Below are 24,239 nucleotides of genomic sequence, written 5' to 3' on the forward strand. Positions count from 1 at the left end.
CCCACCATGTTATAAGGATACATGCTCTACTATGTTCATAGCAGCCCTATTTATAATTGCCAGATGCTGGAAAGAACCCAGGTATCCCTCAACAGAAGAGTGGATGCAAAAAATGTGGTATATCTACACAATGGAGTACTATTCAGCCATTAGAAACAATGAATTCATGAAATTCTTAGGCAAATGGAGGGAGCTAGAGAACATCATACTAAGTGAGGTAACCCAGACTCAAAAGGTGAATCATGGTATGCACTCACTAATAAGTGGTTATTAACCTAGAAAACTGGAATACCCAAAACATAATCCACACATCAAATGAGATACAAGAAGAAAGGAGGAGCGGTCCCTGGTTCTGGAAAGACTCAGTGAAACAGTATTCGGCAAAACCAGAACGGGGAACTGGGAAGGGGTGGGAGGGAGGACAGGGGAAGAGAAGGGGGCTTAAGGGATTTTAGGGGAGTGGGGGGGACTAGAAAAGGGGAAATCATTTGAAATGTAAATAAATTATATCGAATAAAAAAAATGAAAAAAAAAAATCTCCCAACCAAAAAAAGTCCAGGGCCAGATGGATTTAGTGCAGAATTCTACCAGGCCTTCAAAGAAGACCCGATACCAAATTTTCTCAAACTAGTCTATAAAATAGAAAGAGAAGAAACACTATCTAACTCCTTCTATGAAGCCACAATTACTCTGATACCTAAACCACAGAAGGACCCAATCAAAACAGAGAACTTCAGACCAATCTAATCTTGCTTATGAATATTGATGCAAAAACACTCAATAAAATTCTTGCAAACTGAATCCAAGAACACATCAAAACCATCATTCGCCATGATCAAATAGCTTCATCCCAGGGATACAAAGTTGGTTTAATATACGAAAATACATTAATGTAATCCACTATATAATAAAACTCAAAGAAAAAAATCGTGCCAGGCGGTGGTGGCACAGGCCTTTAATCCCAGCACTTGGGAGGCAGAGGCAGGCTGATTTCTGAGTTCAAGACAGCCTGGTCTACAGAGTGAGTTCCAGGACAGCCAGGGCTACACAGAGAAACCCTGTCTCGAAAAAACAAAAAACAACAACAACAAAAATCACGTGATAATCTCCTTAGAAGCAGAAAAAGCATTTGACAAAATACAATACCTCTTCATGTTAAAAATATTGGAGAGATCAGGAATTCAAGGCCTATACCTAAACATAATAAAAACAATGTACAGCAAACCAACAGCCAATATCAAATTAAATGGAGACAATACTTGAAAAAATCCCACTGAAATCAGGGACAAGACAAAGACACTCCCCATATCTATTCAATATAGTACTCAAAGTGTTAGCTAGAACAATAAGACAACAAAAAGAGATCACGGGAATACAAATTGGCAAAGAAGAAATAAAGGTATCACTATTTGCAGATGATATGATAGTATACATAAATGACCACAAAAATTCTACCAGAGAACTTCTCCAGCTGATAAACAACTTCAGCAAAGTAGCTGGATATAAAATTAATTCAAATAATTCAAATAATTCAAACAACTCCCTTCACAATAGCCACAAATAATACAAAATATCTTGGGGTAACTCTAGCCAAACAAGTGAAAGACCTGTATGACAATAACTTCAAGTCTCTCAAGAAAAAAAATCAAAGAAGATCTCCGAAAATGGAGAGATCTCCCGTGCTCATGGATTAGCCGAATTAACATAGTAAAAATGTCCATCCTACCAAGGGCAATCTACAGATTCAATGCAAATCCCAATACAATTCTTCAAAGACATGGAAAGAGCAATTCTCAAATTCAGCTAGAAAGGCAAAATAACCAGAATAGCGAAAACAATTCTTAACAATACAAGAACGGCTTGGGGAATCACCATCTCTGACCTCAAGCTTTCCTATAGAGCAATAGTGATAAAAACTGCATGGTACTGGTACAGAGGCAGACACATTGATCAATGGATAGAATTGAAGACCCAGAAATAAAACCACACACTTATGGACACTTGATCTTTGATAAAGAAGCCAAAAATATACAGTGGAAAACAGAAAGCATTTCAATAAATGGTGCTTGTTTTGTCAACCTGCACAAAGCTCAAGTCTAAGTGGATTAAGGACCTCAACATAAAACCAGATACACTGAATCTAATAGAAGAGAAAGTGGAAAAGAGCCTTGAACTCATTGGCACAGGGGTACATTTCCTAAACAGAACTTTAATGGCTCAGGCTCTAAGATCAAGAATTGATAAATAGGACCTCATGAAACTGGAACGCTTCTATAAGGTAAAGGACATAGTCAATAAGACAAGTTGGCAACCTACAGATTGGGGGAAAAAAATCTTCACTAACCCCACATCTGATAGAGGGCTAATATCCAAAATTTACAAAGAAGTCAAGAATCACCAAAAAACCAAACAACCCAATAAAAAAATGGAGTATAAAACTTAACCGAGATTTCATAACTGAGGGATCTCAAATGGCTGAGAAGCACCCAAAGAAATGTTCAATGTCCTTAATGATCAGAGAAATGCAAATCAAAACAACCCTGAGGTTCTACCTTTACCAATCAAAATGGCTAATATCAAAACCTTAAGTGATAACTCATGTTGCAGAGAATGTGAAGAGGAACACTCCTCCATTGCTGTTGTGATTGTAAACTGGTACAACCACTCTGGAAATCAATCTTGCAGTCCCTCAAAAAATTGGAAATAGATCTACCTGAGGACCCAGCTATGCCACTCTTTGGAATATACACAAAAATGCCCCACCATGCCACAGAGGCATGTGTTCCACTATGTTCATAGCGGTCTTATTTGTGATAGCCAGAAGCTGGAAACAACCTAGATATCCTACAACAGAAGAATGGATACAGAAAATGTGGTTCATTTACACAATGAAATACTACTCAGCTATTAAGTACTAGGACATCCTGAGTTTTGCAGGAAAATGGATAGAACTAGAAAGCATTTGAGTGAGGTAACTCAGACCCAAAAGGACATGCATGGTATGTACTTGATATTAAGTGGATATTAGCCTCAGAACTCAAAAAGGTCAACAATTGTTCTTGTCTGAAAGAATTATAGGGATGGAAATGGAGAGGAGCTTGAGGAAAAGAAAGTCCAGTGACAGGTCCAAAGTGGAATCCAGCTCAAGGGGAGGTCTCAAGGCCTGACACTATTACCGAGGCTAAAGACCACTGGCAAAAAGGGACCCTAGCCTGACTGCACTCCAGAAGACCCAACAAACAGCTGAAAGAATCAGATGCAGATATTTACACCCAACCAATGGACAGAAGCAGCTGACCCCAGTTGTTGAATTAGGGAAGGCTAAATGAAGCTGAGGGCAACCCTGTAGGAAGACCAGCAGTCTCAATTAATCTGGACCCCAGGGATCTCTCAAACACTGGGCCAAAAAGGCTAAATACACCAGCTGATATGATGCCCCAAATGCACTTACAGTAGAGGACTGCCAGTTCTGTGTTCATTCAGAGATGATGCACCTAACCCTCAAGAGACCGTAGGCCCTAGGGAGTTTAGAGGTCAGATGGGGTGGGGGTGGGGACATCCACGTGGAGACAGGTGTTTGGGGAGGAGATTTGGTATGGGATGTGGAACAGTCAGAGGGCATAGGAGGGCAGACTAAAATATGGAGTGTAAATAGATAAATGAATAAATTTTAAAAAATGGGACTGGAAAGATGACTCAGCTGTCATAGACATTTGCTGCTCTTGAAAAAAACTCAGAGTTCAGTTTCACATGACTCACAAATGCCTGTAAGTCTAGCTTTAGGGGATCTGCTGCTCTCTTCTGGCCTTTGTATGCACTGCATCCACAAGTACAAACAGATTAAAAGACTCAACTTTATGAGAGAGCTCTTTTGGAAAACTTAGACAAGAAGTTTTTATCATCTCTTTGTCTCCTTGGCATCTTTCCTAATGTGGTGATCCGATAGTATGACAATATCTATGATATTTAAGAGACTGAACTTTTTCTGGACCACACAGCCAGTCAATAACCACCTATATAGCTCTCCTATGTATACTCAGGCCCTTCATTCAACCTGCCCTTAAAGCAATATAACAATCTATCTTTGGGTTTCTAATGTAATCAATTTTTACAACCAAAGCTATTGCATAGCTGTAACCTTAAATCATATACCGGTCCATGTCCTTGACCAGGAACTATATGCAAGTGCTAAAAGCAGTAAATACAAACATTGAAAGAAATATTCTAAAATGAATAGCTACTCATGGATATTGGTTGATAAATAATGATGTTTGAGGTATTATTTGTTATCTGGTTCTGTTAGATCAGTTGGAGCCAGTGACTGAATCCCTTGAAAAACTCTTGTTAAAGATTTATGTAAAATATCTGGGTAGTGATAGCAGCAGCACTCATCTGGTAATCCCAGTGCTAATCCCAACACTCAGGAGGCAGAGGCGGGAAGATCTCTGTGAGTTTGAGGTCAGCCTGGATACAGAGCTAGTTCTAGGATAGCCACGGCTACAGAGAGAGAAACCCCATCTTTAAAAACAAAACCAACAACACTGAGAAGAGCTCCGCTCCCAGGTGCTCTAACACACCCAAGATAATAGGATCAGAGGTGAGAAGGACACAACATCTGTCCTAACACCAGGAGTAACAGGAAACAGCGGGACCCAGACACACAGTACTCCTTCAGACTAGTTCCTTCCAGTCTGTCTGGGCTGACCTTGGGCACTTTAAGAAGGACATAAATAACTCCCTTAAAGAAATACAGAAGAATGTAGGCAAACAGCTGGAAGCCCTTAGAGAGGAAACACAAAAATCCCTTAAAGAATTGTAGGAAAGAGCAATCAAAAAGGTTAAGGAAATGAACAAAACCATTCAGGAACTAAAAATGGAAGAGAAACAATAAAGAAATCACAAAGTGAGACAACCCTGGAGCTACAAAGCCTAGGAAAGAGCTCAGGAGTCATCAATGCAAGCATCACCAATAGAATATAAGAGATTGAAGAAAGAATCTCAGGGGCAGAAGATACCATAGAAAACATTGACACAACAGTCAAAGAAAACACAAAAAGCAAAAAGCCCCTAACCCAAAACATCCACAGGAAATCCAGGACAAAATGAGAAGACCAAACCTAAGGACAATAGATATAGAAGAGAGTGAAGATTCCCAACTGAAAGGGTCAGTAAATATCTTCAACAAAATTATAGAAGAAAACTTCTCTAATCTAAAGAAAATTATGCCCATGAACATACAAGAAGCCTATAGAACTCAAAATAGACTGGACCAAAAAAGAAATTGCTCCCATCACATAGTAATCAAAACAGCAAATGCATTAAACAAAGAAAAGAATATTAAAAGCAGTAAGGGGAAAAGGTCAAGTAACATATAAAAGAAGGCCTATCAGAATTATACCAGACTTCTCACCAGAGACTATGAAAGCTAGAAGATCCTGGATAGATCTCATACAGACCCTAAGAGAACACAGAGCCAGCCCAGGCTACTATACCTAGCAAAACTCTCAATTACCACAGACAGAGAAAACAAGTTATTCCATGACAAAACCAAGTTTACACAGCCCTACAAAGATAATAGAAAACACCAACATAAGTAGGGAAACTAAACCCTAGAAAAAGCAAGAAAGTAATCTTTCAACAAACCCATACAAATATAATTCCACTTAATATCTCTTACAAATATAATAGGAAGTAATTACTTTCACTCAATATCTCTTAATATGAAAATTAATATTACCAACATACCCTAATTGATTAGAATTTAAAAATATGAGGAATTAGAAATTTGTTGGCTGTCACCCAGTGGTAATTTGTAACTGTAATGTGTCTCTGTAATTTGGTAACTGGAGAGATATGCCCAATATAGTACAATTCATATACACTTTCAGCTTGTTTGTACATGACAGTGTCTTACTGTGTACCACATAATGGTCTTGAAATCATGCTTCTCCTATCTCAGCCTCTCTATAAGTAGTATTGTTTATTTGATGTTTTTACACTATACTATGCTTTTCAGAACAGCTTACATATTTCAAAATTATTTATACAGTCAAAAGAAACGTAGACAATTAATTTGGGAGGTGGCTTTTAAGAGAACAACAAAGAGTGAGACTGAATGTTTTGTTTGATATTTATAATTATTGTATCAATTTTGAAGTTTTGAAGATGAACTTATAAGTTTCTCTTTTTCTGAGATGAATGCTTTTCAAAATCATTACAGCCAATGAACTAGAATCTTACCCTCACCTAATATCTGTGCCACCCTCCAAGAATCACTGTTCATTGAAACAGTTGATGAATGACTTCATAGATAGACCATCTAAATACATACATCATTTCTTATATGAATGCAACCTGTTCCCTGTGGGCTGAGAATGATGACAATCACTCAAGTCCAATAGCTTTGACCACAGCAGGAAATCTGTATCCAAATAATTGTGCCTACAAGTCATTCCTTGATGCAGCAGAACTGTCAACTCTTAGCTTAGCTACTAAGGAGGTAAAATCCTTTGGTGATGGGAGGGACATTGAAGTAAAGCCTTATTACAATGAACTCCAATGCCTAAAAGAACCTATTTTGGATTTCTACCACACTAAAAGCCAAGATTTTAAGCACTACTAAAAACAAAACAAACAATCAAACAAAAAGACTTTATCTTTTTATGTTCATTTAATAACATGTCCATTATTTTTATGATTGGTATACAAATGTATATTGGGGTTTTTTGTTTGTTTGTTTGGTTGGTTTTTTTGTTTTTTGTTTTTTGTTTTTTTTTTTTCGAGACAGGGTTTCTCTGTATAACCCTGGCTGTCCTGGAACTCACTCTGTAGACCAGACTGGCCTCAAACTCAGAAATCCACCTGCCTCTGCCTCCCAAGTGATGGGATTAAAGTCGTGTGTCACCACGGCCTGGTATATATATTGTTTTGAATATAATAAAAATAAAATTAAAATTAGAAAAAAGAGAAACAAAGACAAAAAGATTTCTGTAAAGTATTCCATTATCTCCCCATGCGATTCTTTCTGTGCTATTCCAAACACATAGACACACAGACACACACACACACCAAACACACACTTGGACAGACACAGTTATAGAGGGACAAATTCACAAGGTAGCTTTCAGGTGGGCAGATTCAGACTCATACCACAGACAGAAGAGAATGGAGACAGGAAGCAGGAAGAACAGAATTCAAATCTGGAATCATTCTTGGTCAAATCAGCCCAAGGGGAAGTGATGTATTATTGGTGACTTGGAGTTAATCATGAATGTGCTTAAGTCAGTCACTTAAGTTTGTTCCTTGTTTCTCTCATGAATTTATCCATCCAACAAATAGTGGTTTTCTAACTCATCCCAGGGAAGCAGAGAAGGTTCAATATATGAAAATCCATTAATGTAATCCACCATATAAACAAACTGAAGGAAAAAAAATCACACAATTATCTCATTAGATGCTGAAAAAGCCTTTCATAAAATCCAGTACTCCTTCATGTTAAAGGCATTAGAGAAATCAGGGATACAGGGCACATGCCTAAACATAATAAAAGCAATATACAGTAAACTAGTAGTCCATTTCAAACTAAATGAAGAGAAACGTAAAGCATTCCCACTAAAGTCAGGGAAAAGACAAAGCCACGGACGCTCTCCCTATCTTTTCAATATAGCACTTGAAGTTCTAGTCATAGCAATAAGACAACTAAAGGAGATCAAGGGGATACAAATCGGAAAGAAATAAGTCAAAGTATTGCTATTTGCAAATGATATGATAGTATATATAAGTGACCCCAAAAACTCTACCAGAGAACTCTTACAGCTGATAAACACCTTCAGCAAAGTGGCTGGATATAAAATTAACTCAAACAAATCAGTAGCCTTCCTTTATACAAATGATAAGTGGGGCAAGAAACAAATTAGGGAAACAACACCCTTTACACCCATGAATAATATAAAATATCTTGATGTAACTCTAACCAAGCAAGTTAAAGATCTGTATTACAAGAACTTCAAGTCCCTGAAGAAACTGAAGACCTCAGAAGACAGAAAGATGTCCCATGCTCATGGATAGGTAGAATTAATGTAGTGAAAATGGTCATCTTATCTAACTCACTATCTAAGGCTTTGTGTTTGTTCACTCATACTTTTAGATCTTTCGATTCTGTCTACTTTCACTCAATAAGTATCTAAATCCCTTTATAAATTCTTCTTTGTTTCTGAGTTTTAGCTAAAGGCCCTAACTATTCTATCCAAAATATCCTTCAAACAATCTTCTGTCTTTACTCCAGTACCATTGCCTTATTTTAAGCCCATATCACTCCTTGACTTCGCTATAAACACAGACTTTAAAATAGTTTCTGAGCTTCATTTCTCTAAATGTCATATTTTATTTTTTCCATGCCCCACCAAAATTCATATTATACTGTCATTAAATTCACTTTTGTAAACAACAGCAGCAGATCATACTTCATGTCACTGAACATAGAGAAGTTGAGCTAGTTCTCAGCTAGGAACTTTACCCCTACTGTCTAACATCAGAGTGCTGGAAGGTAGTAGTCATGCTACTACTAGAGGAAAACAGGAACCATCAATCTCACTCCACTATGAACCCTGTAAGCTATAATAACAACCTGCCTGTAAAAGCACCCATTGGTGCAATAGTGGCATAAGTGTTACGGGAATAACTAACCACTGTAGTGATAGCCTTGGTTTCTTTAAAACCCAGTCATGTTAGGTGAATATGTTTTTGTTTTAATCCTAGGTGCAGGATGTGGAGCTGTTTCAAATTTTCCACAACTGTTAACTATGATGGTCTTGTGTTCTGGGGTGGGGGTGTGTATATGTGCCAGCTGCAGATAGCTTAATTCTGGGGACTCCGAACAGGGGATGAATACAGAGCCCTAAGGGGCCTGGAGCAGCTGCAGCCTCCCCCGCTGCTGCCTTTGGCTATGGCTGGTTTGCTGGATTGTTAGATATTCTGATAACGAAGACTGGACTTGCCCCTAGGAATCCAACACCTTTGGACATATTGCTATACCCCTAGATTAGTGCATTGCTTAAACCTCATCAGAGAAGCTAAATTCATTACTTACTATGGTAAGTAATTAGCACAGAGATCCAAAACTGGACAACTGCAGAGAGTAAAAGACTCTGAAGCACTCATCCCTAAACAGAATGTCCTTATATCATCCCCTCTCCTCAAAGAAAAGGGAACAGAGAGAGACTGTAAGAGCCAGAGTTATTCAACTTCTCTCAAGGAAAGATTTTTCAGACACAATAGCAGCCATAAACTCCTAAGAGAGAACCCGTTTTCTATCCCCAAGGTAATTTCCTTCAGCACAGGTGTACACTCTGTGGTAACAATTTACATGAGAAGTCTGCAACATCATTGGAGCCTGCCATTAAAATATTTCTAACATTTCCACTTAGCTCCTTTACATATTCTCCAGCTGCCTGGTGAAATTCCCTACATCTCTTAATGCACATTATCCAGCCTTTTCACTACATCTTTAAAAATACAAATTAGTTATTTTCACCAATGATCTGCCTAATAATTCTAATACTCGAGGCACTTTTAGGCCTAGGATGTTTACTATTTAATATTTTGAAGATGCCTTATACTTTATTTACTTATATACCTCAGAACTTCTTGTTAAAGACTAGACATTTCACTTAAAAGAATACAGAAGTTAAGCTAAAAATTAGTTATGTTCAGAATGGGGCATATCTCTTTCTATAGGGTCATGAATGTTGGAGGCCTAAATTAATCTAATATACTTACTATGAATTTAGACTCTGCCTGAGTTGCCTTCAATCTGTACAGTTTTTCCTGTGTTTAGATGGGCCTCAATACAAAGGAATGCTTTTGTTACTTGTTTTCTGCTTTCAGATCATTAGGAGGGTACCTGTGCTTCTATTCCTCCCTAACAGCACACGGTTACTGTACAAATGAGCAGCAAGGGAAGGATGCTCAGATTTCCTGCTTCATCTTCAATCTCAGGCAGAACCCTATTCACAGAAGCCTCAGTGGTTCAGCTCCCTTAGCAATAGCTCATCTTCCCCAAAGACTAAACATTGCCTGCTACACAGTGTAAAGTCCTGTGTGAAGACAGGGTTCCTGGTGCCTTCCTCAGGTCAATGGGTCTGTTTCTTCTTCATGTCAGTGCAGGGTCAGTGCCACACAGGTTTCTTAACTCACACCAGTGCTGGAGGACTTGTATCTAACTGTAGTGCTTCTCTAAATTATGAACATCCTGGGGACAAGAAATTTAGTTTTCTTTCACTATATACATGGGAAAGCACTTCAGTATAAGTTAGCCAATTCTTATAAAGATAAATGAATAACTTATATCAACTAGTAGAAAACTAAAAACATCTATGTAAACAGTAGAAATAAATAACTCCCTAGACCACACTTTGGAAACAACATGACTACTTACCTAATATACCTTTCCCCCTTCCTTATACACACTAGACGATGATAAAGGGAAGTCGGTGTAGAGATATGTGTGATGCCAGATGGTATGGTTTCAATTTCTATACAGTGCAAACATTAAATAATATTCCTAAGCAAACTAGGAAATAAGCTACTTACACCAATTGGTAGTAGTGTCAGAGAAATTTGACTCTTTGGGTTCAGGATGAACATTTCTGTTTCGAGTGGAATCCTCTCTGTTGTGTCCATAACGTTCTTTCCACTCCTAGGGCAGAAACCCAATTGAAATATAAAAAATGTTATACTGTCAACAGTCTAGATGCAACGTACCATAATGCATTTTCATTAGAAATTCATTAGATGTCAGTATAATTTTAATAGTGTCTTTAAAATCAATTTTTATCACCTTTAATTTTTAACAAAAACATTTTCCTGGCTATGCCTTTATTAACATATTATTCTAATTAAAACTTCAAAAATATAATAATAGTAAGCTTACCCTGAACATATAAAAGTTGTAATATGTTAAAAATCTTCTTTACTTTAGCAAGCTATAAATACTGGAGATCTGATAAAACATTTTTGGTAACAATTAAGGCTGTATGCAAGACTATGACTCACACAGACTTATGAGTTACCATGGAAGATAGCATGATCTCACTAATTAACATTCTATACCTTATACCTATCCAACTGAAATGGTCATTTGAGAGCACCTATTCAATGTTTTATACAAGCCATTCGTTCATGCCAGACACTTTGGGAATTTTGAATACTTTTTTGTATGTTTATATAGTCAAGTCCATTACAATTCTGGTAAATTGTAGAAGTTAGAAGTTCTAACACAGTGGTTCTCAACCTTCCTAGTGCTGAGACCCTTTAACACAGGTGTTATGGCAATCCCCAACCATAAGATTATTTTCATTGCTACTTCAAAAATGTAATTTTACTACTGTTATGAATTATAATACAAATATCTGATTTGCAAGAATCTGATATGTAACCCCTATGAAAGAACTGTTCAACCCCCACAGGTTGAGAAGAGCTGTCCTAATAGAAGGTGAAATCTTTCTAGTAACTGGTTCTAACTGTGAAAGAAAGAACAAATCTATCTTTTAAAAATGTTTATTTTTAGACAAGAGTCTCACTAGTTGGCCTGGAACCTGCTATGCAGTCCAGAATAGCCTAGCACTCACTGAGATCTATTTGTCTCTGTGCTGGGATTAAGGACATGGGCACAGGGGAAAAGTTCCTGAACAGAACACCAATAGCTTATGCTCTAAGATCAAGAATTGACAAATGGGACCTCATAAAATTACAAAGTTTCTGTAAGGCAAAGGACACTGTCAAAAGGACAAAAGAGCAACCAACAAATTGGGAAAAGATCTTCACCAACCCTAAATCTGGTATTAGAGAGCTAATATCCAATATATACAAAGAACTCAAGAAGTTAGACCCCAGAGACCAAATAACCCTATTAAGAAATGGGGTACAAAGCTAAACAAAGAATTTTTACCTGAAGAACTTTGGATGGCTGAGAAGCACCTTAAGAAATGTTCAACATCATTAATCATTAGTGAAATGCAAATCAAAACAACCCTGAGATTTCACCTCACACCAGTCAGAATGGCTAAGGTTAAAAACTCAGGAGACAGCAGGTGTTGGCGAGGATGTGGAGAAAGAGGAACACTCTTCCACTGCTGGTGGAGTTGCAAGATGGTACAACCACTCTGGGAATCAGTCTGGCGGTTCCTCAGAAAACTGGACATGACACATCCAGAGGACCCTGCTATACCTCTCCTGGGCATATACCCAGAGGATTCCCTGGCATGCAATAAGGACACATGTTCCACTATATTCATAGCAGCCTTATTATAGCCAGAAGCTGGAAAGAACCCAGATATCCCTCAATAGAGGAATGGATACAGAAAATGTGGTATATTTACACAATGGAATACTACTCAGCAATTAAAAACAATGAATTCATGAAATTCTTAGGCAAATGGTTTGAACTGGAAAATATCATCCTAAGTGAAGTAACCCAATCACAAAAGAATACACATGAAATGCAATCACTGATTAGTGGAAATTAATTAGCCCAGAAGCTCTGAATTCTCAAAACACAATTAGCATATCAAATGATTCACAAGAAGAAGGAAAGAGAGGGCCCTGGTTCTGAAAAGACTTGATCCAGCATTATAGGGGAGTACCAGGTCAGAGAAATGGGAGGGGGGTGATTGGGAAATGGGCGGAGGGAAGAGGGCTTATGAGACCAATGGGGTGGAGGTAGGGGAACCAGGAAAGGGGAAAGCATTCAGAATGTAAACTAAGAATATAGAAAAAAAGGTATATGCCACCATACAATATACAAGTCTCCCTTTTACATGGCACATAGTAGAATACACTGACAACTATGACATCACCTCTTAAGTACTTATCAGGGTAAATACATCTGTTGGGGATGGTTTTGTGCACTATGTATTCAGATTCTGATCTCTACGTCCAGACATCTGGCTATAGTCCGGACATTGCCATCTCTGGTCTAAATGTTATGCAAAAATTGTTTCCTATCACCAATGATTGCTTAATAAAGAGCTGATCAGCCAATTAGTTGGGCAGAAGAGAAGAGAATAGGGCAGGACTTCTGATGCCAGTCTGGGGGGTCCCAGAGAAAAGAGGGCCAGAAGGAGGAGAAGAGAGAGGGGGAGAGAAGAAAGGTAGAGAGACAGTGTGGATGGACCAGGATATGCCATGAGGTCACAATGGGAGAGCAGCCATGAATGTACACATGGACCGCAAATCAGGGTAAGACTCAGATGCAGGGACAGGAGTACATGGCTGGGAAGTAGGCAGCATAACTGGATCAGAAGAGCTCAGAACCTGCCCAGCTTAGTGCTTGCAGCTTGTTAATAAAAATACCAGGTCTCGGTGTCATTCATCCGGGAGCTAAACCCAGCACAGAGATCTCAGGGAAGTGCTGGGCCCTCCTGGTCTAGGCAGCGAGTTCCAGGCCCTCTAGTGGGAGACTCTGTATCAAATTAAATATATTTTTTAAAAAGAGTGGGCATAGAAACACTCTGCAATTATTTTGGAGCAATCCCTGAATTACAGTTAAATACATCAGCATTAGAAAGTTATAGAAATTGTAAATAGATTTTCTTTACTCATTTTTTCCCCACTCTCTCAAAGATTTGCCTTAGAAAATGGAGGACTGAAGATAAATTAAAGATGAAAATACAAATGTTATATTAGAAAAAGCATAATGATTTTAATGCAACCTAAACTACATTATTAATAAGGCTGCATAAATTTACTCAATCTCTGTATATATGGTTTAGTCAACTAACTGGTAGATATTGGCCCAATCTGAGGGGATATCTAGCAAGTGTGTAAGTAAAAGTCTTAAAATGCTGATAAACAACTTCAGCAAAGTGGCAGGTTATAAAATCAACTCAAGCAAATCAGTGGCCTTCCTATACTCAAAGGATAAACAGGCTGAGAAAGAAATTAGGGAAATAACCCCCTTCACAATAGCCACAAACAGTATAAAGTATCTTGGGGTGACTCTTACCAAACATGTGAAAGATCTGTATGACAAGAACTTCAAGACTCTGAAGAAGGAAATGGAAGAAGACCTCAAAAAATGGGAAAACCTCCCATGCTCATGGATCGGTAGAATCAATATAGTTAAAATGGCCATTTTGCCAAAAGCAATATACAGATTCAATGCAATACCCATCAAAATCCCAACTCAATTCTTCACAGAGTTAGAAAGAGCAATTATCAAATTCATCTGGAATAACAAAAAACCCAGGATAGCTAAAACTATTCTCAGCAACAAAAGAAATTCTGGGAGAATCAGTATCCCTGACCTCAAGCAATACTATAGAGCAATAGTGTTAAAAACTGCACGGTATTGTTACAGTGACCGGCACGCAGATCAATGGAACAGGATTGAAGATCCAGAAATGAACCCACACACCTATGGCCACTTGATCCTCGACAAAGAGGCTGAAAACATCCAATGGAAAAAAGATAGCCTTTTCAACAAATGGTGCTGGTTCAACTGGAGGTCAGCATGCAGAAGAATGCGAATTGATCCATCCTTGTCTCCTTGTACTAAGCTCAACTCCAAATGGATCAAGGACCTCCACATAAAGCCAGACACTCTGAAGCTAATAGAAAAGAAACTGGGGAAGACCCTTGAGGACATCGGTACAGGGAGAAAGTTTCTGAACAGAACACAAATAGCGTATGCTCTAAGAGCAAGAATTGACAAATGGGACCTCATAAAATTACAAAGTTTCTGTAAGGCAAAGGACACCATCAAGAGGACAAATCGGCAACCAACAAATTGGGAAAAGATCTTCACCAATCCTACATCAGATAGAGGGCTAATATCCAATATATATAAAGAACTCAAGAAGTTAGACTCCAGAAAACCGAACAACCCTATTAAAAAATGGGGTATAGAGTTAAACAAAGAATTCTCACCTGAAGAACTTCGAATGGCGGAGAAGCATCTTAAAAAATGCTCAACTTCATTAGTCATTAGGGAAATGCAAATCAAAACAACCCTAAGATTTCATCTTACACCAGTCAGAATGGCTAAGATTAAAAATTCAGGAGACAGCAGGTGCTGGAGAGGGTGTGGAGAAAGAGGAACACTCCTCCACTGCTGGTGGGGTTGCAAATTGGTACAACCACTCTGGAAATCAGTCTGGCAGTTCCTCCGAAAACTGGGCACCTCACTTCCAGAAGATCCTGCTATACCACTCCTGGGCATATACCCAGAGGATTCCCCACCATGTAATAAGGATACATGCTCTACTATGGTCATAGCAGCCCTATTTATAATTGCCAGATGCTGGAAAGAACCCAGGTATCCCTCAACAGAAGAGTGGATGCAAAAAATGTGGTATATCTACACAATGGACTACTATTCAGCCATTAGAAACAATGAATTCATGAAATTCTTAGGCAAATGGATGGAGCTAGAGAACATCATACTAAGTGAGGTAACCCAGACTCAAAAGGTGAATCATGGTATGCACTCACTAATAAGTGGTTATTAACCTAGAAAACTGGAATACCCAAAACATAATCCACACATCAAATGAGGTACAAGAAGAAAGGAGGAGTGGCCCCTGGTTCTGGAAAGACTCAGTGAAACAGTATTCGGCAAAACCAGAACGGGGAAGTGGGAAGGGGTGGGTGGGAGGACAGGGGAAGAGAAGGGAGCTTATGGGACTTTCGGGGAGTGGGGGGGCTAGAAAAGGGGAAATCATTTGAAATGTAAATAAATTATATCGAATAAAAAAAATTAAAAAAAAAATGGGGTACAGAGTTAAACAAAGAATTCTCACCTGAAGAACTTCGGATGGCGGAGAAGCATCTTAAAAAATGCTCAACTTCATTAGTCATTAGGGAAATGCAAATCAAAACAACCCTGAGGTTTCAACTTATACCAGTCAGAATGGCTAAGATTAAAAATTCAGGAGACAGCAGGTGTTGGAGAGGATGTGGAGAAAGAGGAACACTCCTCCACTGCTGGTGGGGTTGCAAATTGGTACAACCACTCTGGAAATCAGTCTGGCGGTTCCTCCGAAAACTGGGCACCTCACTTCCAGAAGATCCTGCTATACCACTCCTGGGCATATACCCAGTGGATTCCCCACCATGTAATAAGGATACATGCTCTACTATGTTCATAGCAGCCCTATTTATAATTGCCAGATGCTGGAAAGAGCCCAGGTATCCCTCAACAGAAGAGTGGATGCAAAAAATGTGGTATATCTACACAATGTAGTACTATTCAGCCATTAGAAACAATGAATTCATGAAATTCTTAGGCAAATGGATGGAGCTAGAGAACATCACACTAAGTGAGGTAACCCAGACTCAAAAGGTGAATCATGGTATGCACTCACTAATAAGTGGATATTAACCTAGAAAATTGGAATACCCAAAACATAATCCACACATCAAATGAGGTACAAGAAGAAAGGAGGAGTAGCCCCTTGTTCTGGAAAGACTCAGTGAAGCAGTGTTTGGCAAAACCAGAATGGGGAAGTGGGAAGGGGTGGATGGGAGGACAGGGGGAGAGAAGGGGGCTTATGGGACTTTCAGGGAGTGGGGGGGGGCTAGAACAGGGGAAATCATTTGAAATGTAAATAAAAAATATATCGAATAAAAAAAAAATACACTCAATCTGTATCTCCAGCTTAGCGGTTAAGAGTACTTGCTGCTCTTCCAAGTGACCAGAGTTGGCCACTGGTCACCAGTGGTCACCAGAATAATTAGACAGAGTTGGTATATAAAGAGCTGATCAGTGGTGGCCAGTGGTCTATTATTCCTGGCCATCTGTAATTCAGTTCTAGGAGACCCAATGTACTTCCTCGAACTCTGGGCACCAGTGATGCACATGGTACAAAGACATACACATTAAAGGGAAAAAAAATTCAATGCCCTTTACCTATTGTTTCTCATCTGTAACTATTCATTCCAAGTAAGATTCTTATGTTGTTTCTGAGATATTTCATGGTTAGTAGCAATTTAATAAACTATAATACTTACTCTTCTTCTATTTTCACCTTCCTCTTGCCTTTGCCTTTTTCTTTTCTCTAAAGACAAGAAAAATTGCCTCCAATTTAGCATAACACAGTTTCATTAGAAATAGAGTAACCAAAGCAAGAACATACAGTATCTTACAGTATCTACAACCTACTAAATTCCTGTTTTGCTACAGATGGCCTTGGAGCCTATCTACCTTTAGTGAAAAAACCATTCTTCCTTTTGGTGATCTGAGATTTGTTTCTCTGTAGTTCTATTCTCTTTTGGGCTTTTCTTCTAAGTTTATACGTTCTGTATAATTCTGCTCTCATACAGGCTCTTAGGATTGTATGTGCAGTGCTGCCCTTAAAATAGAGTGTACAGAGGTGACTGCGACAGCCATTCTCTCAGGATCTTCCAGCTTACTCTCCTTATCAATATTAGGAAGAGGTTTCTATGCCAAACACTGAACTATCGCATCAAATAGACACTACTTCTTCGGATAGCAAGTGAAGACTGGATTCTGAAGACAAAGAAACAACGTTCCCAAATCAAGGTTTTCACCAGCACGTGAACAAAAGAAAATATAATACAAGTTCTTTGTGAATGGGCTTTAGGAAAGCTCTATGTATTTTAATAGTACTCTCATTCTCTTATCAATGGTCATTATATTTCAAGAGAAAAAAATTTGAATGATTTTGCACATAGCAACAAGCTAATAACTCTTAAGGTAAATGAGCTTTATAGCTGCACAGAACTTGAAAAATACGTTTCAAAACAAAGACAAAACCAAAATACTGTGGCTTGGGTCTTGGATTTTCCTTTCTGGCCAATAGGCTATGCAGGCTGTACTTCTTTTGGCAGGTGCTGAAGCCTTGGGAAGGCAGGGTTGAGGGGAAGGAAGTTATCACTGGGGTAGACTGAAGCTACGACTGGGACCACAGCCTCTTCCTGTGTCTCTCACTGATCCTATGTAATAAACTGGCTTGCTCTCTGCCATGACACAGTCTGTGGGTAAAGGGCAGGGAACCACAGACTGAAATCACTTATATAGTGAGGTGAAATAAGCTGCCTTTCTTCCTTGCAAGCTATCCCAGTTGTTTTGTCACCTCGTCAGAAAGCTGATTAACACAAAGTCCAAGACCATAAATCAAGTGCTTACTATCTAGTTGCAAATTTACTACTAATTAATGCTGCAGAATTTCTTCATAATAAACCTTACAATATCTTTTCAAATATTTTTGTGAAGAAAACAGAACATAAAGTTTTTTAGGTTAAACTACCTAAGACAGAATAAAATAATAAATCAATTTTGCCCTCATTCATTTTGTATGTATTAAGTCTTAGCACTTAAAATTACCTTTTTATTTATTTTAAGATAACAAATCTTACCTCGTCTGATTAATTCTTTTCCTTCATCAACTAGATCTGATGTCATATCATTATCTCCCATAAACTGCTGGAAACCAAGCAGATTCAAACAACGGGTGCCCAAACTAATAAAAGCAGATTTCAAAACAATAAGTATTATTTCATTTTGTAAGTGTTTTGATAAATTGTTCTTTACCATTGTCAGTCCCAGAGACCATGGCTCAGTGTTAGTTATCGTGGTAGACTGCATAGCAATGCAGCTAGGCACTCCTCACATGGTCCTAATCTCGCTTTCTTTTTACAGTGCTTATGTCCAGATGCATATAAAGCTTTACGCCTATAATCCCAGTATCTGGGAGTCTGAGGTAGGATCATCATGGCTTTGAGACCAGCTGAGGTTACAGTAAAACTTTGTCTAAAAACGAAACAATCAAATGTTATGTTGCATTTCTCACTCAGTAGAGTAAGTCTTCCCCTATTGCTATATGATGGCTGTAACAAAATCGTTTTAAATATTCAGAGTAGTTCTAATACTGGAGTGTGCATATAAAATCAGCATTTCCATGGGCAGTGGTGACATACTACCTTTAACCCAGCACTCTTGAGGCAGAGATGAGTTCCAAGACAGCTAAGGCTACACAGTGGAACTCTGTCTTAAAAACAATATATGAATAAAATTAATTAATGAATGAATAAAATCAGCATCTGTACATGTAGAGACTTCTTGTTTAGACAATTTTTGGTTTCTGAGACCTGGTGTCACTCTGAAGTTCAGGTTGTCCTAAAATTAAGTTCAGCTTGTCCTAGAATTCACTATATTAGAATAGGCCTCTCACTCATAGTGATCCTCCTCCCTCAACCTCCCCAGTTCTGTAATTTAAAGCTTGGGACACCCTGCTTGACTAACAAAAATCTTAATTATATAAATGCTAATGTTATAGTTTTTTTTTTTTTTACTCAAGAATTGAAGTTTTTCTATTATACACTGTAAATGATTAATCTGGAGGGTAATTATTTGAAATTGTATTAGGCATTTAAATCTGATTGTCATATAGGACAAGAATACCTTAAAAACATGGTATACAAGGGAGGAAGCAATATATGGTTAAGCACAATTTATACTGTTAAGATCCTATTGTGATGCTAGGTAGGCAGTGGTGGTGCACGCCTTTAATCTCAGCACTTGGGAGACAGAGGCAGGTGGATCTCTGAGATCAAGGCCAGTCTGGTTTACAGACTGGATTCCAGGACAGCCAGGGTTATACAGAGAAACATTGTCTTGAATGCCCCCACTCCAACCCCCAAAAAGATCCTATATGGATCAGACAATTCACTAATATTTAATTCTTACATAATCCTAAGGAATAAATATATTTATCACTGAAGGGCTGGAGAAAGAAGTGTGTGTGTGTGTGTGTGTGTGTGTGTGTGTGTGTGTGTAAAGAAAAATGGCAGTTAAAATGAAAATTTCTGGTTTACATTAAGAAATATGTAAATATCTGGCTAACTCAGAATATTTGTTGTTACATAAGAAGAATATGTGTGTGGTTTTGAATAAAGCTCTTCCTTTCTTTGAGACAGACTTAATTAGAACCTCAAATTCAGTATGTAGCTCAGGCTGCTCTCAAAACTGCTGCCCATTTACAGCATACATCATTCCTAGCTTAGAAACTTTTAGTGCTTCCTTTCTTCCTTTTGGGGTGTGTGTGTGTGTGTGTGAGAGAGAGAGAGAGAGAGAGAGAGAGAGAGGCGGGGGGAGGGGTGTAGCACGGTCCCCAGTTGAGCTAAGGCTAAAAGCCCAGGAGACCCCGAAAGGGCAGTAGGAGCTTTGCCTGTTCCCAGGTACCAGGCCCGTGTCACTAGCCACAGGTCCCCATAGATTTGTGGCCATCAGTCAAGTAGGGCAGCACCCCAAGTCCTTCACCTGTAGAGGACTTGACCTGTGGTCACACAGGCTCAAGACACATCTCCATTTTAATGAGGTACCTAAAGGCCTGGAGGGCACAGCCAATAAGCTTTCCTTCCCAGGCATTCCTCCCTGCAAAAAGTATTTAATCTCAGGCCCACTCTGAGCAGTGAGGCATGGTTTTACACATCCACTTTCCACCCTGACAATAAATGCCTTAAACCATGGCCGGCCTCTTTTTGAGATCCACCGTGGGGAGCCATGGAGATGGCCTTTGCCTGCAGAGCCGCTGTCTAATCTCCCACAGAGAGCCTCTCTGTGCTCCCAGCCAAGGCTGCCACCAAACCCAAGCCAAGCCCACCATCAAGCCAAGGACCAGCCAACAAGCAGGAGCTACGCCCTTTTCTCCTCTGGCCAGGGCTAGATCCAGCCCATGGACCCCAACTCTGTTATCAGCAGTTCAGCAGTCGAGCCTGGGTGTCCAAAAGCCTGGGAACCCACGGGCCCCAGGCCTCGCTGCAGGCTCAGGGACCACTAATCAGCTCTGGCTGTCCCGCGCCTTAGACTATGTCTTCCCACCCCTGGTGCTTCCCTAGGGTCCACCACCAGCCAGGAGACAGCATAGGATAGACAAGGTCAACTCCATGTCCTGCCTTCCAGAGCAGCCACACCCTGTGGTTGAGCAGCAGGCACAGCTGGAGATAAAACCCAGACTACCAGGCATTCTAGGCAAGGTGCTCTGGATTTCTTATATGTAAATCCTTATATATTAGGATTTTATATTTGACACAGCATTATTCTAATTTATATTATTTTGAGCCACAGAGCCATTTCATCTCAAAATCTTGATATTGCCAATATGAAAACTAACACAAAAAGATGTACTTAGAAAAGTTCTAGATGTTCCATTCTGATTCCTAGGGCCAAGTTCATTAAATTATTAAATGAGTAAACAAACAACACAGCAATAAATATATAAAGACTGCTATTGCTTTTTCCACCTTAGAAGAAAAACTCAAAACAACAGTTTTAGTGTCAATTCATACTAATATTTTTAATCTTATACTTTATTTTATATGTTTTTTCCTTGAAGCATGTTACTGCTATACAGCTGACACCAACTTTAACCTTGTCTTAGCCTACAAAACCATGAAATTATAGACACGTACTACCATGCTTATCTAAGTCTTAGTTTAAATTATAATCTTTTAGCTATTTTATTTATTAAAAAGTAAAAAAAAATTAACTTGGTGAATTTATTTAAACAAACATTCTATTATTAGTATGCTAACATGTTATTTATATTTATGCACAAATAATATAAGATTTAAACCAAAGTTAATAAAACAGTTTTATAAGCAAAACCAATATTTATATTAATGAAATAGTTTTATAAAAGTGATACTTTGGACACGTCTTGGGACGCTGAAGCAGTAAGAAAGGCTGAAGGAGTGAGGAACGAGAAAGAGACAAAGTGCTAAGGCACTCGTGTCATAAATGCATACAATGAATATGATTACATGTATTCCCTATTCCCCCCTCCAACTGGCCCCACACTCCTAACACCTCCTCCTTAACTTTGTATATTTTTCTAAAAAAAAAAAAAAAAAAAAGTCCACCAAGTCCAGTGAGTGCTTTCCACACTTGCATGGGTGCAGGGCCAGCCACTGGAACACAGGAAACCTTGCTTAGCCTCAAAGAATAATGTTTCCCTTCCAGAGCACCTATCAGATGCCAATTGCTCCTCAGGAAGGGATAGGGCCTGTAGATGAAGTCCCATCTCTGTAGAACTATCTCTGGCTTGATCTTGTATAAGTCATATATAGGGAACCATGGCTGGAATGAGTTCATTACTGTCAATAGCCTTAACTCTTTTGAACCTTACCTTTGCCAAGTTTCTATAATCTTCTCTAAGCCCAGAAAAAGAGCAGGCTGTGTATCTTCTAAGCATAGAGAAGTATTTTTCTTCCAACTTTATATACACATCTTGATTATAAGTGCTCCTCACCTGACACTTTGTGTTGGCTAGCCTCTGCAGGATTTAAAAACCCAGCAACAATATGGAATAAGTCCAAAGACTAACTTATGTTCTTGGAAAGAAGTCAGACATGCTTGAAGTGCCGCAGCCCAAGACTTTGGAGTTCCCATCATATACTTGATCTTAACACTCTATGGCTTATATACCTGCAACAGAATAATTCCACTTCTCTACTCTTTGAACTGTCTCCAGATGGAGAACCTGACTCCACTACTACAAAAGGCCCTTCAAACTGTGCTAGCTCCCCAAGCCTCCTAAAACACAAACAACTAAAGCCAAGCCAGGAAACACTCACTAGACTTTTAAGGGAAAGGGATGTCTTATATCCAACTAAGCGTATGAGAAAAAGGTAATGTTAAATTTCTTACCTAAAGTATGTAGCGATGCAGAGAATTACTACCAACATAGGATAATATATATAGAATCCATCTGCAATAAAGGATAAAACTTTCATGGAACCCATGATCTGAAGAGCAAGAGAAGAGTTAAGTCAGCAGAGTTCCATATGTTCATTGCTTCCTTCTCAGCATTAGAAAATTTACCCATAGGAAGTTACAACAAACTTGACTTTTCAAAATTTAGAAACAAAGTACTAAGTGGTATGAATTTCTTAAACTTTCTTTCCATTTAGGCTTTCTTCTAAAGAAATCTAGTATTTTATAACTACTACAAAACCCTATGCATTTAGATTACACATATAAATGCTAATGCTCCTATGAAGCAGGTTTTTGATGCTTCTCATCTAAGTCATCTAAATAAACAATTTTTTTAATTCCAAAAGGAAAATTACTTTAACCCTATCATTAGTAATTTTATACATAACCTTTAGGAGAAGGCTTTAGTGATTAAAAAGGAGTTCAATGTGCTACACAGAATTTCTTCCGACACTACAAGATGACTTATATCAACACCATGCATAGACAAGGAACCTAAAGAAACCTACTTACAGATGTATATGCAGTTGGCTGGGTATTCTGGTGGGAGATGGATGAATCCATATGGGTCAATCCCAAGAAGTTAAGACATAAAGGAGGAGTCAAACGGCAAAATAACCTACAATAAACATTTAAAAGCACTAATATATATATATATATATTTTAAAATACAGTAAAATACAATTTATATTATAGTAAATGCATTAAAACATTTCAGATCATTGTAACTACAATTTTCATTTCTTTGCATACTATAATATATATATATGTACATATACATATATATATTTATATATTCATATATAAATGTATAAAAGATAGCATGTTTGGGGTCCTGTCAGTCAGTCCATGCTTCCTAGGTACCAGGAAGCAGATAATTCTGTTCCAATACATATATATATATATACATATATAGATGTATAAATATATACATTTATATTTTATACATATAAAATATATACATATATATTTCAATTATGTTCATTCAGGTTAAACTATAGTTCTCCATGTGAACTGCCCTTATTGGGACACATTCTGAAATCCTATTATTCACATTTCCCTTAAGAACATTGAGTGCTTATATAACTAACTATAGCCTCAGGGTGCCTGATTTCAGCATTGTGGCTAAGATCAAGTATAAATGAGGATCTTGCATAGCTGGGTTGGAGAACTAGGAGCTAGAAGAACGAAAAGGTTTAACTATAAGAAGGAGATAGTGATGAGAGTTTTTTGGGGGGTTAGAGGAAGTTCTGCATGTTGGTGGTGACAGCTGTAGCAGTCTGCATATCTAACAGATAAGAACTAAAGTCTACAGTGCTGCTAATAAAATACTAATAGAGTTCCTAAGGTTGATATTGTATAGCAACTACAGACAACATCACTATGATGTAAAGCTTGAGGGGGCTTATATGGTGTGTCTATAACTTTCTGAAAACTCTTGTTATAGTTTAAATATACCTCATATATGACACAACTTCCATAGGCTTATGTGATGAAAGTTCATCTT

The 24,239-nt window shown here is 38.4% G+C and overlaps 1 protein-coding gene across 1 annotated transcript in view; it reads right to left on the bottom strand.

The window, feature by feature from the left end:
• Lmbrd2 (LMBR1 domain containing 2) overlaps positions 1-24,239 on the bottom strand; it is an 81,716-nt gene that overhangs the window by 18,776 nt on the left and 38,701 nt on the right. Inside the window, exons 12-16 of the mRNA XM_052159430.1 lie at positions 23,246-23,351; positions 22,667-22,764; positions 18,376-18,479; positions 17,008-17,054; positions 10,591-10,696 (exon numbers count right to left, since the gene is read on the bottom strand). Of these exons, the coding sequence (XP_052015390.1) occupies positions 10,591-10,696; positions 17,008-17,054; positions 18,376-18,479; positions 22,667-22,764; positions 23,246-23,351 (461 nt within the window). The remainder of the gene's footprint in view (positions 1-10,590; positions 10,697-17,007; positions 17,055-18,375; positions 18,480-22,666; positions 22,765-23,245; positions 23,352-24,239) is intronic.

The sequence above is a fragment of the Apodemus sylvaticus genome, chromosome 16, assembly GCF_947179515.1.
Source record: "Apodemus sylvaticus chromosome 16, mApoSyl1.1, whole genome shotgun sequence".
Taxonomy (NCBI): domain Eukaryota; kingdom Metazoa; phylum Chordata; class Mammalia; order Rodentia; family Muridae; genus Apodemus; species Apodemus sylvaticus.